The sequence below is a fragment of the Zootoca vivipara genome, chromosome 14 (genome assembly GCF_965207765.1).
Source record: "Zootoca vivipara chromosome 14, rZooViv2.hap1.1, whole genome shotgun sequence".
Classification (NCBI taxonomy): Eukaryota; Metazoa; Chordata; class Lepidosauria; order Squamata; family Lacertidae; genus Zootoca; species Zootoca vivipara.
In genome coordinates this window covers 16,675,886-16,691,600 of record NC_142597.1, presented here as the reverse complement: position 1 = coordinate 16,691,600, position 15,715 = coordinate 16,675,886, and the positions used below count along the sequence as shown (strand labels likewise).

The 15,715-nt window shown below is 50.2% G+C and overlaps 1 protein-coding gene across 3 annotated transcripts in view; it reads right to left on the bottom strand.

Moving 5' to 3' along the window:
- Positions 1-631: 631 nt before the first annotated feature.
- The window catches only part of KMT2A (lysine methyltransferase 2A), a 50,288-nt gene continuing 35,204 nt past the window's right edge, over positions 632-15,715 (bottom strand). For all 3 annotated transcript variants that reach the window (XM_060268350.2, XM_035139007.3, XM_088657653.1), the window contains exons 27-36: positions 11,076-15,333; positions 10,401-10,484; positions 9,776-9,840; positions 9,246-9,416; positions 8,901-8,975; positions 8,238-8,412; positions 7,607-7,714; positions 5,886-5,969; positions 5,507-5,636; positions 632-4,167 (exon numbers count right to left, since the gene is read on the bottom strand). In XM_060268350.2, coding sequence (XP_060124333.2) covers positions 3,892-4,167; positions 5,507-5,636; positions 5,886-5,969; positions 7,607-7,714; positions 8,238-8,412; positions 8,901-8,975; positions 9,246-9,416; positions 9,776-9,840; positions 10,401-10,484; positions 11,076-15,333 — 5,426 coding nt within the window. In that variant the 3' untranslated portion in view covers positions 632-3,891. The remainder of the gene's footprint in view (positions 4,168-5,506; positions 5,637-5,885; positions 5,970-7,606; positions 7,715-8,237; positions 8,413-8,900; positions 8,976-9,245; positions 9,417-9,775; positions 9,841-10,400; positions 10,485-11,075; positions 15,334-15,715) is intronic.

Here is a 15,715-nt window from a genome sequence, read left to right as displayed (position 1 = left end):
TACACTTGGGTCTTCACTGTGGGCTTCCCTTTGGGGCATCTGCTCAGCCTCTGTGAGAAGGGGATGCTGGACTATATGGGCTTTTATTTGGATTCAGCAGGATTGTTTTTATGAGGTATCTCTTTCCCCACAAGGTTTCCCTTTTGCTTCTGGACAAGGAAGTGTGCAAGACTGTTGCAAGCACATTCACCTTACAGAATATCAGATATACAGTCATCCTCCGAAGTCAAACGGAATCTGTTCTGGAAGTCCATTCAACTTCCATAACATTTGGGAACCAAGGCACAGTTTCCGATTGGCTGCAGGAAGCTCCTACAGCCAATCGGAAGCCGTGACGGATGTTCGGGTTCAAAAGAACGTTTGCAAACCGGAACAATCATGTCCAGGTTTGCAGTGTTTGGGAGCCAAAATGTTCATCTCGAAAGGTGTTCAACTTCTGAGATATGACTGTATTGCAACAAGGAAAGAAGTCCAAGAGGTGAAGTAAATGGTCTTACCTTGTGTTTGTGTGGTGCAGCCTAGAAGAGGTGGGTTCCTTTTTTATTGTTTCTTGAGAGCTATATACAAACTAGCCCTCCTCCCCTGCTGAAAACCTCCACAGCCTTGATCAATAAATGAAAACACCATCCTCTGAAGCAATAAACTTGACATGTTTATTAATTAAACTATCACTTAAATAAAAAAGTGCATAGAAAATAAACATGTTTAAAAACTCCTTTTTTTGTACAACTATATACACTTGTTTTTACATTCAGTCTTTCATGGAACTTTTCAGTCATTTCTTGAACTACTGAAAGTACTTCCTTCATCCCTGTGACGATGACAGGGAATTAACACTGATGCAGCACGAGAGACGCGTTTCCTCTTTTTAAAGAAAACAAACAAACAAACAAAAACCCAAACAATCTGGAAGAACACAAGAAATAAAACGAAGAGAGAGATTGGTTTTACATGATAAGTTGCTTTTTTTCTGGAACAAAACCCTGTTTGCGTAGCTTTTGCACGGTTTGAGACAATTATTCACTACCTTGAGCTATTAAAAGACGGCTTACGTTGAATCAAAGGAACATCACGAGCACAGTTCTCGGCTGAGAGGCAAAGCTGCAGGACCTTGTTAAGGTACCAGGAAAGCAGATGATGCCATTTTGGTACCTCAACAATCAGAACCCAGGAGGAGGCAGCGAAGGCGGCAAGAAACAAGTTGTACAAGAACTGACTGTTAACACTGAAGGTCAGGAGAATTCATAGCCAAGCCCCCAACAGCTTCCTGGGGGTTTGCATGCAGGCAGACTGAGCCAGAGCATCCACCCTTCCACCCCCCCGGTCCCTTACCCAGCCCTCCTTGGAGGAGGGAGACGTCAACTGGCCCCGAAGCCTCTGGCTTGCTGGTTTTCCTGCCTTTTGAGCAACTGGAACACAACTCTTATCTATAGTGTTAAAGAGAATTCAAAGCCAGGCTTCAAGACATGGTGCAGTACGATATTTGTTCCTATATATACCATATTTATAGTTATAAAAACTTGCAGGTGTGGGAGGAGGAGATGGTGGAGGGGAGGAGGATGGAGCAGCAATCTGGGTGAGAACGACATGATTCTGCACAAAGAACAAGAACCCGGTATTGCTTCGCAAGGGAGGACAATGAAGAGAAGATTATTATACCCCAGCCCTTTGCAGTGACCCGCTTTTCCTTTAAAAAAATAAACACCTTAAAGGTTTGACTCTTAGTATTCTCAGGTATCATGATCTTTGTCAGTCCTTAGAAATTATACATTCATATTGCCAGGAAGCCGCATGGAGCTCCTCTCCTTGCTCCACGGATCAGAGCCAACACAACTGGCCAAGACCCCAACCCTTCCTTCTCTCTGTTCCTGCCGGCCTCCCCATGGAGCCCAGGCACAGTGGCATGCATGCATGCCTTCTTCCCTTGGGTTACTGGCCATAGTGGCTGCCTGCTGCTGAGCTCAGTCAGAACAGGGTTTAGCAGCAGCAACAGCAGCAGCAAATGTCAGTGAGCTTGGACTCTAGTCCAACTCTGCCCTGAGCCACATGCTCGTGCTCCTCCTCCTCGCTTGGAACTTCCTTGTGGAAGAGAGGAAGAAGCAAGGGACGGAACTCTCTTCTGGCCTGGCAGCTACTGGCCCAGGGCTTTGGTAGCAGCAGGGGACACACAAATTATGTTCCTATTTGACCCCACAGGATATGGCAGCCTGGAACAGGAAAGCTGGAGGGCTACTCGATTCCCCAAAAGCTCTGCCACATTCACCACAGGCAGCCCAAACTTAGGTTTTACCACCCCCCCTCCAAAAAGGAGAAATGGACACATGCCCTGTACCACTCCAGCTGGAGCGGAAGGCTTAGTAAGTGCTGGTCTGTCCTCCCCAGGCAACTAGTAGCTGGGCTGCAGGAGAGGCAAGATCTTCATAGGGAATGTGCTTGTTGGCCCAAAAGAAGCCTGGCTGCTGCTGCGGCTTTACTAGACAACCATAGGAAGGTTTGCTTGCAGTTTCAGAGCCAAGGAAGTTTAATCTGGAGGCATGAGATGCAGCAGACCAGAAATGTTGGGTTACTGAGGTGTGGCATGGTGGGATTTTAGCCTCTTCCCAAGAGAGAGGAAGGTCAGGGGTCCCCTCTAGCTGTAGTCCCACCCCCATGTTAAAACCTAGCATCAATGCTGGGTTCAAAACACCTCTTGCAGATGTGTGTATCTTCTCTCCCACAATGTGTGATTCGAGGTCCAGCCGAAGCTTCCAGAAAACTGAAAAGGTTCTTCCCACTGCCCCCACTGCTCTCTAGAGGAAGGTTCAGACTGCAGGCCTGGCCAGCAACCTCCTAAAGCCCATCCTATTAAAATAATAAGGTCATTAAAAACTGATTCTTTTAAATTAGGATGACAACCACAATTGAAAAAATAGTTCATAAGTGCTCTTCGCTATGAAGTGCTTCTCATAGAAAAATATACAAAATATATTTACATTTACAAAACCTTAAATACTAAACTGTAAACAGAAGAACCAAGTAAAATCCAATGACATAATAATTCAAGAGGGTGCAACTGAAGGAGGCTGAAAGGAAGTTGTGCTACTTGTCTTTGCTTTGAAACGGGCACATGATCCCACTAGGGAGATCTGTCACCTTTTGGGTCCCCCAATCTTGGACCAGGGAACCCACAGCCTGCAGCTCGCTGGGAGCTTTGGCACTCCCTGCCTTTTCCTATGTCAGAGAGCAGCTGGTAGGGAAGGAAACGCTATCAGCTGCTGTAGGCTGGTGCTCAGAGAGGCGCCAGGCCCACTGCCGGGGGGGGGGTCAGTTTCCTCTAGAGTCCCAACTGGAGGGGAGATGCAGGGCAGGGAGAGGGCTCTAGGGACTGAATGCCTGGCAGGACAGCCTCCTTCCTAGCGCAGGGAGTCCTCCTCAGCTTTCACTTCTAACCTAACCTCACCCAAAGTGCATGGAAGCCCTCAGTCCTCATTGCTTGCCTGCTCAAACACTGATGAGCTATTCCTCGACAAGTCATGGGAATTTCAGGGAACAGCCAGCCAGAGGCAAGACACAAGGGCAGCTCACTGAGACCTGTAGGCCATGTCTCCAAGTATGAGGAGGAAAGGGCCCACCAAAGTGTGCGGGAAGGGAAGCCCCACCTCTCAAGGCAGTCCTTGGCTGCTGCAGCAGCCCAACACTTCAGCAGTTTTCCTTGCGAGACGGGACAACAAAGTCCATCTTCTGGGCAGGACCTTTCACAAAGCCAAGGAGGCAGCAAACAATACCAGACCTCAGCCACCTGCTGCATGGCTTGACCCACTTGCCATGGGAGGGCCACCCCACCCTCCCCACCTTCCACACGCCTGAGACTGGCAGAGCCCAACCCCTACGACAGCCAGGTCAGGTCAGCGTTCAGTTGAGGAACCGGCGGCATTTCTTGGCACCGCAATTGCAGGGCAGCTTGTTGCTGGCGTCTTCGATAGGGAACTTGTAGTCGTAGGTCAGCTCCTCGCCGCGGTAGATCTTGCGCATGGCAAATATGACTATGTGCTTCTGCCCATCAATGTTGATGACTCGGGAGTAGCAGTTGGGCTCACAGGAGTGGTTGATGAAGCGGGCTGCATTCCCGTGCATGGTGGCGTCCACCACCTCAGAGTCATCAATGCGGAACATGTAGCAGCCGATGCCCTGGGCCAGGAGAGGAGGGGGCAGGGAAAGAGGATGGGCTGGTTTCAGATCTCAAGGCATCACCACAGCTAACCCTTCAGACAAGATCAGCTGCAACATAAAAGCCAACTCATGCCTGTTCAACACGCCTTTTAAAAGGTTCCCAAAGGACGTGGCTCACACATGCCAGGGAGACTGACTGATGGGTGTCTGTATTGATTTGAGTCTGTGGAGTTTCTGTGAATTGTTATAGGTCTTTATTATAATGTATTCTTTATTTATGACTTATGCATTACAGGGGGCTGGACTAGAGGACCCTCCCAACTCTACAATTCTATTACTTTTTTGTGCTGCAAGCATCAGAAAACTTCACTAATAATAATAACACAACTGGAGGCCTCATTCCAATCAAGTTTTACAGAGCTGGCAACCTGATGGCTTTCCTGTCCAAACAGGGAAAGGCTGAGCCTTTCCCCAAACCTGAGCCCAATAAGGCTCAAGGAGCCCCAAACCAGTTTTCTGAATAGGGAAGGCGGGAGCAGATCCAGCTCCAGATCCTTGCATGAGGATTTGCTACACACTGGCAAAATCTGGGATGGAGAGCCATACCTTCTATGATGTGTGTGTGTGTGTGTGTGTGTGTGTGTGTGTGTGGGATGCATGGCAAGAGCCCCACAACCCTTCCACCCTCTCCGCTCCAGCAATTGCCAGATCTTGCAGCAACCCCTGCCTGCACCTGAGAAGGACCTGACTACCAGCTCCTAGGAAAATCAGGTACCAATCCTGTCACCTCAAGAGGGCTCCTAGGACAAAATGTCCTCTCCTGATGGGAGAATAAGGGCTACTGTGAGAACTAGCTGCTTTCTGAACCATTTTCTGGCTGACTGGATGCTTCCCTGTTTTCCTGAAGGCAATAGCAACAGAACCTCTCTCCTCAGCAACCCAAAAAAGGATTACAGGGCAGGAAGGAGGGGTTGCCCACCCACTAAGGGGTAAATTCAACCTAATTTACATAATCCTGCCTAGTGAAGCAAGTGGGAGGGACAACCCATCCGAGGACCCCCTTCCCTTCTGCAGGAAAACCAACCTCTTCCTGTGCAGCCACCACTTCTCATCCCTCTTTTGCTTCCAAGCCTTAAGTGCTGGCACTTGCCTTACATAAGGAGGAACTGCTCAAGTGCTGACAGGGTGACCCGTGCACTGTGCATTCCGACCAGAGAACCCGGGGCCTGCTTTTCCCAGTGCTTTACTGAAGGCCTAGGCAGCCCTTGTCTTCGCTCAGGAGAACCTCAGAGCCCCTGTGGCCAGCACTCGTGACCAGCTGGGTTTCAGCAGTGCCTCCGCTGTTGCTAAGGCTTACCTTGCTGTCATAGTACTTCTCACGCTTGTCAGTTAAGATGGAACGGATCACGTTGCCGGCATACTCGATCACCATCTCTCCTGCATCGATGTTTCTTTTGCAGAACAGGCCCCGGCCGTGGATAGGAGACCTGCCAAGGAGGAACACACAGCGCAGCAACGGTGTCAGGTGCTGCAACCACAGAGGTAGCAAGCCTCACCCTGAATGTGGAGGCAGGCAGGCAACCCAGCTAGGAGCAGATCTGTCCACATGACCTAGGAGAGTCGTTCCAGGCACTTTCTCATTGCTGTTCTGCTAAGCCCTACTGGCTTAGGTTGTTCTACCGTCCCCATCGCTTATCCTGCTGAGGTGGCTTCCACCTACCAACCCACCCACCTACCTGTAGACACCAACCGCCTCCTTGGAGGTTTTCTTCAAGTGTCGGAACCGCATGGGCATGGGAAGATCCATGCTGGTTGCCCTCCTGAAGAGAGGAGGAAAGAGACTGCTTGTGAGAGTTCAAACCAATGGGGCCTTTGAGCGGCCAAGCTCCACCTTGCTCCGCAAGCCACTTTGCAGAGCCAACTGCTGAGAGGCTGGCTTTTTAAAAAAATCATTTTTATTAATTTTCCAAGAAAAACTGCCAATTAACATATCCATAATCATAATCCAATTAAAACAATAAACTAAAAAAAAACCCAACCCAAATTACAGTCCAAATTATTATTAATTTTTCTGGGCTTCCCATAGTCTGGACTTCTTGAAGTATATCTCCAATATCTTCATTCCTGCCTTCTTCTGTTGTTCTCATATTTTCCACATTCCGATCTTATCGCTTTAAAGTTCTCAATCCCTGCTATGCAATTCTCAATCATGTCAGAAATCATATAACCTTTCATCCATCGAATATAGCTTTATTTGTAAATATGTATTTTTCCAACTGTCTATTTGCCAGTGCAGCTTTTCCTGACTTCATTCCAATCTTCCAATCCGGGCTGTTGTCCAAGTCTATCATTTAGAGTTTAATGACGCCACTCCCATGTTGTTAAGTTATTCCAATTCGGGCTGTTGTCCAAGCCTGTCGCTTGAAAATTGTTAGGCATGCTGTTTGCAATATCGCAATGTAAATGAACTGTATTCCACAGATATAAGTCATTTGGCGATCAATCAGCTTTCGGAGACCACACAACCCCCCCTTCTGGGCCCTAGAAGGGGGGCTGCTAGACATCCATTTAGCCTTCTCTCTTGCTCATAATGAAATTCTGCAAACAGATGCACTGTATGTTATCCCAAATTATTGTCTCAAGTCACTACAAAGTCAGCCAGCAAGCATCTCCCACTTCCCTAGAAAAAGGAAGGAACTCTCATTTTTCTGTGCTGCGTCATATTAACAAGCGCCATCTTGTTTCTTCTTTTATCTTTATCAAGTCTTTCAAGTCTAAGTAAAGCTGCGCAATTGAATACTTAATTATATATAGAAGTCCATCTGTACTTTTTTTAAAAAAAGAATTCTTAATGAGGCTTGGCATAGAAAAACAATTCTGTATTGAGAAAAAAAAAAGAACGTACCAATCACCTCCGTAATCCAAACAGCATGATGAGAATCTCTTTGAAGTCTGAGCTTAAACACCAGGGACTGTGCAATTCTACAGTTTTTTTTCTCAATCTTCTTCAGTCCAGACGATGTTTGTTTATTGTCCAAATCTAATTATTTTATCAAACAGATATTTCCGGCTATGAGAGTGGCTTCGGAGAGTGGCAGCCGTGTCATGCTCTGGGACCCAGTGTCCTGCCGCTTGCACCTTGATGCAAGCTGACAATCTTGGACAATCTGCGTGTCTACGAGACAGTCCTCCTCCACCCTGGGGAGTCTGCCAGGGCTAATTAGCCCCGTATCAACCCTGAATTACCGGCACGGCTGAGGTCTGATCGTATGGGAGTCAGTCATTTCTCACCGCCGGAAACAGGAAGCCCTGCTGAGAGGCTGGCTTATGGGGCAGCTGCAGGAGGCAAAATCCGCACCCCTTCCCCGTTCTTTAGCTTCCCACCACTGCCGACGAGATCAAAAAGGAGCAGTCTTCTATCCCTCCCCACCAACTCGCCTCCGCACCCGCTATGTACCGGGCAGACTTCAGCTGCACCTCCTCTTCCTCCTCATCGTTGGGGTTGTACTCTGGTGGTTGGCGGTGCTTAGAAGCCAGGAAGTTGAACATGTCGAAGGCAGACTTCCTGCAATGCAGATCCAAGAGGCGTTAGACTGGCTCTCAGGGTTAACAGGCTGCCTTACAAGCCACACAATGCTCCTCTCTCCTCCAGGACAATGCGACATTCCCAGACTGGCTGCCCACTAGGCTCTACACTGGCTCCCCATACTGTGTGGACAAACTTCAAAGTGTCTGGTCTGAGCTAAAGCCACAGCAGCCCCTTTGTAGGGCCTTCTGTGGGATTCTAGCAACCTTTTCCTCCCTCAGGGTAGAGATACTCTGGTCTTCCATCATGTGACCCTCCTTGTATTGGACAGTTAGGTCAGTTAACCCTCTCTTTCCTGGATTCCTCCTATATGCAAACTAGGGAGCACCTGGGCCCAAGTCTGTTCAATGATAACAAGCTATTCATGTGCCTCCCCCCCCCAACTGATATTTGAACAATAATTTATTTTCACTGTCTCTCTACAGAAAGCCTCACCCCCAAACCACTGAAGGATCTCTGATGCAGGTGCTTTGGTTTTATGAGAGCAGGGCCTGCCACTGACCTGAGGTGTACTTCAGCTCTGGCAGAGCCATGGGGGTTCACTGGGGGCTCCTTGGCCTCCTCTGGCTTATGGAACCGGAACTTGTAGTTGTGGCAGTGCTTTGCTCCAGACAGCTGTTCTATCAGGAACACAACAGCATCGTGCAGAATCCCCAGCATCCTCAATCCGCTCACACCTGGAATAAGGAGAGAGTAGGCAAGGAAGGCAGCTTGCTGGTAGAAGAGGCTGTCCAGCCCAGGCTGAGCCCAGTGGTTCCCTTCAGTCCTCTTTGTAAGAAGAAGCCTGGTGGTGGTGGCGGCGGCAACATGGCCCAGCCTTTAGGCAAGAAGCAGCTCAATAAACTTGATGGAGCAGCTCAAATGGGCCCAAATCTCCACGGCCAGGCACAGGCTTAAATGATGCAGAGGGTGTCCCAAAAGAAGCACAAACCCCATTCTTTGTCCTTAACTGTTTGTGCAACCAAAGTACTGTATCCTAAGAAAACAGGGCATCCTGTGAGACTCTTTCTAGTGTTTATGTAGCTCAAGGAAGCAGGCCCAGGTGGGAAAGTCCCTGCCTAGATCATGGCCTACAGGACAGCAGTGACATTCAAGGCACTTTCTTATTGCCTTCCTATCCATTCAAGGGGTTTGGAATTTCCAACCCAGCTGCTGCCTTTCTTACCTGTGAAGGATAGCTGCTTCAAACGGGCATTGGAACGAGCCTCCTGAACCTTGTCAGTCAGGGATTGCCAGGCCTCTGAGATAAAGATAAACAAGAAATGATTCAGTAGGAGGGAGGAGAGTCCCAGAAAAGCTTCTCTTTTGCTCCTTTTTAAACCGTAAAATTCACAATTGATGCCAGGTGGCTCTGCATTCCTGCAAACTTCACGCAGGGCTGTCCCCTGCAGCACTTGGAAAGGTGCAAAGCAGTCAAAGGTGACTTTTGTAAGATGAGCACAGCGAAAATGCATCTAACCCCAAAGCAGCTGCAGCAGATGTCAACTCCCCCACCTGCCCCCTTTCCCACCTTCAATACTTTCAGCACAGATCTGAAATCCATCATCGCTTGAGATCTCGAAAATCAGTCCTTTCTTGGGCTTCTTCTCAGCGAGGCTCTCCTTTCTCTTTCGCTCTTGCTGTAACCAGAACATGAGTGGGGAGCTGAAAGTGCTCTCCTCATCCTCAGAAGCTCTGGAGTCTGGAATGAAAACAGGATCTTATCTCCAGAGTCCTTGGCAAAGCCAGTCACCAAATAATGAACATTAAGAATGTAGGGAGAGGCTCTCATCAACTAAGAGAGCTGCCAAGGGCTCTCTCAAGCAGAGCTGTCATACAAGGAGAATCATAGGGCAAACTTACAATAGGGAGTAATAATAATAATTTTATTATTGATACCCTGCCCATCTGGCAGGGTTTCCCCAGCCACACTGGGCAGCTTCCAGCAAGGTATAAGAACATAATAAAACAAAAAATTATTTTGAAGATATATGTGCCTTTCCAAGTGGAACGTCTGTGAATTGGTGCTCAGTTTGTACTCGAGGTTGATGGTCAACATACCTGTGGGCTCTTGCTCACTTGCAGTGCTCTGTGCTGTCTGGGATTCTGGAACAGATGCCGTTTGCCTGTGGAGAGAAAAACAGCTGGAAACAATGCAAGAATCCACTCCTGTTTCAACAACGGAAGTCTTTTAGTAGTTTTGATTCCCCAGCAGATGCAAAAGGGAGAAGCTAAACAAAAACACTGTGAACTGTGAGTGTGCACTGGATGGAGAGGTCTGCTACTTATGTTTGGCTGAGTGGCAAGCGCTCCAAAAAATGGACCAAGCCACAGCACAGCATTGCCCATCCTTCTAAACTGTAGGGTAGGTGGAAAACTGGGACGTTCAATGCAAAGAACATCACTTGGAGCTTTCTGAGAGGGGTCTCCATGTTTTAGGCAAGTAGAGAAAACTTAAAGCCTCTGAGGTCAGCAGTAGAGTGACCCTACTGCAGGCTCTGGTTATCAATGTTTCACTGGAACTGCCCAAAACATATTAAGAAGTATGGTTGCTTCCTTGGGGCAGAACAATGTTTGTGCAGCCAGGCACATGCGTTCCTCTGCCTGCCAACATCCCTCCTGCACCGCAAGCATACATAAAACACAGCCACTATTGATGTGCCCACAACCTGAGAGACTGCCTTACCTGCCTGCCACTTTGGGTGGGGGCTGCTCTACACTTGCGGCCCCCTCCTCTTCTTCCTCAATGTGCATCTTCAGGGTAGGAATCCTGGAACAGACAAGATTATTCAGGGATACTACAATGACTGGTCACAAGCTAGGTAATGCTCCACTTGCAGCCAATGCAAGACTGACTTCTCTGGCTCTCCAAGAAGCAACATTTATTACAAGAGAAACTCCATTTTAAAAACGTATCTGTTGGGTTTTCTAAAGGAAGCTATCATAATAATATGGAGTCAAAGAGGTGATCTTGAGCTGCCACTGAGGCTGTCAAAGCTAATTTCTACCCCCCCCCTTTCCCACTTAGTACTGTCCCATCACACCCACTGCCGCAAATAAAGCAGATCAGTAGCATGAACAGCTAGCAGCTCAAGCAGCTTCTCCCTCTTTCCTTCAAAGAAAAGGCTCTCAAGCATCACAGCTCATATTCAGGAGCTGCATCAAATACATGACAGCTTCCTGGTTCAAATGTACATTGGCAGACAAGCAGACTGCCTGCTGGCTTCTGAATGAAGCTCGTTTTCCATCTAGGCTTTGTCACAGAAGTTTCTACAGCAGAAGTACTAAAGAAATAAAAAGGATGACGGGTTCAGAAGGGGCTGGGAAAACAGGGGGGAGACCAAAGAGCTCCCTCTCTTACCCTCCAGCCAAGTCCTGGGCTGCAGAGTTGGTGCCTTGCTGGGGAACGTGCTTCTCAGGGGAGCTGGACCAGAAGTGAGACATCTTGTGCTTCTTCCCAGACCCTTTGCTGACGCTGCTGTCTGATGAGGGCTGAGACCGTTTTACTTTGGCTTTGACCTTCATGGAGGAACTTCCAAGCAGCTGGTCAGAGGATGCGGAACTCGCGGGAGAAGTTGAGCTGGCACGCGTGGCGGATGAGGTCTTGTTTTGCTCCAGTGCTGCAGGGTTAGTGGTGTCCACCAACTGGGGAAAGCCTGAATGCGGAGGAGCTTGGGATGGCGCAAGGTCCACCTGAGGCGGGACGGCACCAGTTTTGCTGGCCAGGATCTGTGTCAGAGGCCCAGGCTGGTAAGATCCTTCGGGGTCAGTGGTTATGCCCATAGTCTGTGCAGAAGGCAAGACACAGATGCTGGATGCTGCCGTCCCCGCCACTGAGACTGTGGACTGAGCCGATGAGGCATCGCCTAGTGGTGAAAACATCCCGGAGCCAGATGGTGGCACTGTGCTGTGCTGCTCCGGAAGACCCAAGCTCTGTTGAGTGGCTTTGATTAAGAGGTTGCTGATGGAGCCCATGTCAGATACTCCTTGCAGCCCAGAGCTAGGTAGTGCAACGGACCCCCTCCCCAGCACATGTCCGCTGGGGACTGGTGTGCCCGTGGAAGGTGCTGATGACGTCGGCATTGACACTACATTCAGCATGGATCCAGCAGAGGCTAGGCCTGCCACTGGCCTGTTTGCAAGAAGACCGCTGTCTGGCCCAGCCACGCTAGGGGGTGTTCCAACTGCTGCTGCAGTTGCTCCCACCCCTTGGGGCAGCAGAGGGGTCTGCTCAAAGTACATTATCCCAGACTTTGAACGCTTGATGATATTGGGGACAGTTCTGTGGGATGCAGGGTTACTGGCAGTTCCCAAATCTAGGAGGCCTGGATGGCTGGGGAGCTGGTTTGGAGTGAAGTTTATCAACGTCATGTTGGGGACCATGTCAGACGGGGTGATGGCGGAAGGGGCGAGCTTTTTGTTCTTGCGCGATGGCAAGCGCGAAATTTGCCTTTTCTTGCTGAGGCCAGAGGGTGGCGTGGTGGCTGTGGACCCAATCTCGGCTCTCTGATTTGCTTCGGGGTCAGGCGGTTGCTGGACACCAATCAGAAGTCCTGAGGCAGGACTGCCAAGGGAGGATGGGAAGCTGCTTTGGGGGGCTGCAGAAAAGGAGTGCAAGTGTTGGTGATGGGGCATCGGCAGTAACCCTTTGCTGGTTGGTGGAAAGAGAGGCTGGGAGGAGGAAGGCAAGCTGGGGTTTACACCGGTCCCTAGTGCCAGCCCTGGGCCCAGGGGCCCAAGCACAGAAGCGCTGGCCTCCAACACGCCTTGCGCAGAACTGACAGAGGAGGTCAGCTGTATCTTTTGTGTGACACCATTGGGAAGAGTCTGAAGGACATACAATGGCTGCATGTTCTGGTTAACCACCAGGAGCTTTTCTGCAGCTGCCTTGAGGTGTAGGGGGGCTGTCTGCACAGCAGCATTGGAAATCTGAGATGGGCCAGGGTTCTCTGTGGAGTTTGGGCCATACTTAGGATTCTGAAGTGGGAGGGTTGGAGAAACTGGCACTTGGAGACCAGGTGTCCCACTATTTCTGGCCAAGTCTTGGCTGGCTGAACGGCCTGGTTCTCCTGGTCCACATGGGGGGCTGGCTATGTGCTCTGCTTCCATGTGATTTTGAATAAAGGGGTCAGGAGTCAGGTGTCCTTCAGGGCTTGGGTCCACTCGTGGGCTCAACAGAGCTGGCTCCCCTTCACTGGAGGCAGCTTTCTCTGTGACAGTCACCCTCTTCTCGGCAGACTCCGTAGAAGGCAAAGCTAAGAGTGATCTCTCCCCTGACGACGAGGAGGAAGAGGAGAGCGAGGACTCTGAAATGACAGCAAGCCTGCCATGATTTTGGCTGGGCACTGTCGGGCTCCGAGTGGTCAAGACAGAGAGATCAGAAGGCAGTTCCAGAGGCAGCTCAAACTGCTCCTCTGCTGAGATGGATGACGAAACACTGCTGTCAACAGGCTCTGTGGTTGGCAGCTGCTGAGAGAAGACCTCAAAGAGGCCCATATCCTTGCCCCGGTTGGTGGTGTCAAGGCCCAGCCCGTCTCCCAGCGTCAGGAGCTCGGAGGACGATGACTCAGGGCTCTCTCCAAGGGCTTGCATGGAGGGGGTGTTTTTCAGCACAAAGTCCATGATGTCAGACGGGAGAATGTTCCCGCAGTCGTCACTATTGTTATTGTCGGAGTCGGACTTGAGCAGCTCTGTGCTGAAGGTATCCAGCAGGGTCTTCTCCGAAGGGGTGCTGGCACGAGGGCGGCGGCTGGCCTCTAAAGAACTCAGCTGAGCTTCCAGAGGATCCTGGCTCTGGGTTTTTACACGGCAGTTCTCCATCTTGGGCTCGGCTGCTTTGTGGCCAGCTGAGCTCTTGGTGACTTGTGCTTTCTCCCCACTCTCTTCGCTCCGATCAAGTTTTAAGCTCTCTGTTCCATTTTCTTTTCCACTCCTTTTGGTCACTGGATTGACTTTCCTGGTTGTCACCGTGATGCTTGTGTCACTTTCTGTCCCGTCATCCACACCATCCAGCTGAGATATTTTGGGAAGGCTGCACTGTTCCTCCTCCCGGAACAAGTTGTGAGGAGAAGCAAGATGCTCTTCCGTGTTTGAGACCACTGTCCTGGTGAAGTTGTAGTAGTAAAGGTCATCCTCGTCCGACGTGCTGAGGTCATCGGCACCATCTACTTGTCCTTCAGCAGACCTCTTTCCCCGCTTCTTCCCAGTGGAGTTGCTGTAGAAGGGAATGTCTTCTTCCCCATAAGACCTCACGCCATACAATGGAGTCAGCCCAAAGAACATGTTGGATCTGGCCCGGGCGCTACGCCGGGGGTACCGCCGCTTGTAAGCCCCATCTTCCTGGGCTTTGGCTGCCTCCTGGAGCATCAAGTTGCTCTCCTGAACAGGAAGACTCTGATAGGCCTCGCTTGGAGCCTCGGGGACTGAAGCACAACTTGGGCTATCTTGAACCAGGGAGCCGTTTCCTGACCGTTCTGGAGTGGAAGAGGATTGTGCCAGGGAAGCTGGTTTGGTCTCCTTAGGCTGAGATTCTACATCAACCTCCCTCTGAATGTTCTTGGACTGGCTCTCACCTTCCATCTTGAGAGGAGTCAATGTGACTTTCACTGTGCGCTTCTGGGAAGCCTGCAGATCCTTGGAAGTGGCCACTTCGCCCTGGGAAGGAGCCTTGGAGGTCTTCTGGTTAAGCAGCTGTCTATCGGTGGCTTTCTCTGAAGCCACAACATTGTTACAGAGCTTCTGGTTCGCATGCTCAGGCGTCACAGCTTGATGAACGAATTCTGGCTCCACGCTGTCTTTGTTGCTAGGTGTGAGGAGGCTCGGATTTGTAAAGAGTTTATTGGAATGTCTCTCTTTGGCTCCCCTTTTCCCCTTCTGCTGCCGCTTATCTCTGCCTGCAGAAGGTGCTGGGTCACTTATGGAAGGAGGAGATCTGCTACTTGCCCCAGAAAGCTTAGAGATCTTCGTTTCTGGATCCTCGTAAGAGCAGTTTTCTGGCTTTACAAGATCCACCTGCTGCTCTTGCTCCTTCTTTGGGGGTCTCTGGTGTAAAGGTGGAAAGGCTACTGCCTCTTTGGAAGAAAACAGCCCAGAAGAGGGCTCCGGAAGCTTCCCTACTTTGCTGGTGTTTGGCTCGGTGCCAGAAGCACTCTGCACAGGAGTACTGGCCTTCAAATTACCCAGGGAAGAACTTGCGTCTTTTTGGCTCATCAGCTTGGTCTTCTCTGTCCCCGGAGGCCCCACTGCTTCTAATGACAGCGCTCCCTCCAAGGAAGTGCTTGTGCCTCCTCCACCTGTCCCTGCTGGCCTCTGACCACCACAGGGAGGGGCAGAGCTACTCTGGGTGGCAATGCGTCCAGCTGCTGGGCCCGAAGAACGCTCTGCAAGCTTTGTGCTCAAGTCATGCTCTGGCAAGGGAGACAGGCTGGGTGCTGAAGAGATGCTGTGCCTGGAGGAGTGAGTGGCCCCAGCTCTGCTGGAAGGCATCATCCAGGACCTCAGCTGTGGAGGGGGCAGAGGAGAGGAGGCGCTGTGTCGTCTGGAGCCAATGCTTCGAAGTCCAGATGACAGCAAGGGGTCTCCCACAGTCACGATCTCGTGTGTAATGTGGGTGGGGCTCCCTGGGAAAAGATAGAAGGTGGGGAGGAATATTAGAACTGTGTTTGAGGTCATCTGCTGAATGCAAATATCTGGATCTATGCAGACAAGCCCAAACCCCCAGAGTCAACCCCTTTTTTGATCTAATTATTCCTTCTACTGTTGGCTTAATTGAAACAAACACTCTATCTAACTTTTTCCTTCTGGCTTCAAGTTGCATGGGAGCATGTTTGGTCTTGCCTACCCAGAAATATTTCTTAACTGTAAGAACAGCAGACTGAACTTTCCCTGGGATTCTTTCAAATTCTGATCCAGCCCCCTGACAAACTCCTATGGCTGGGGAAGAGGAGGGGGTGGCCGTCTGAGCTGCAGGTGGAGTTCTGAGCTTCATTATCCTGATAGGCC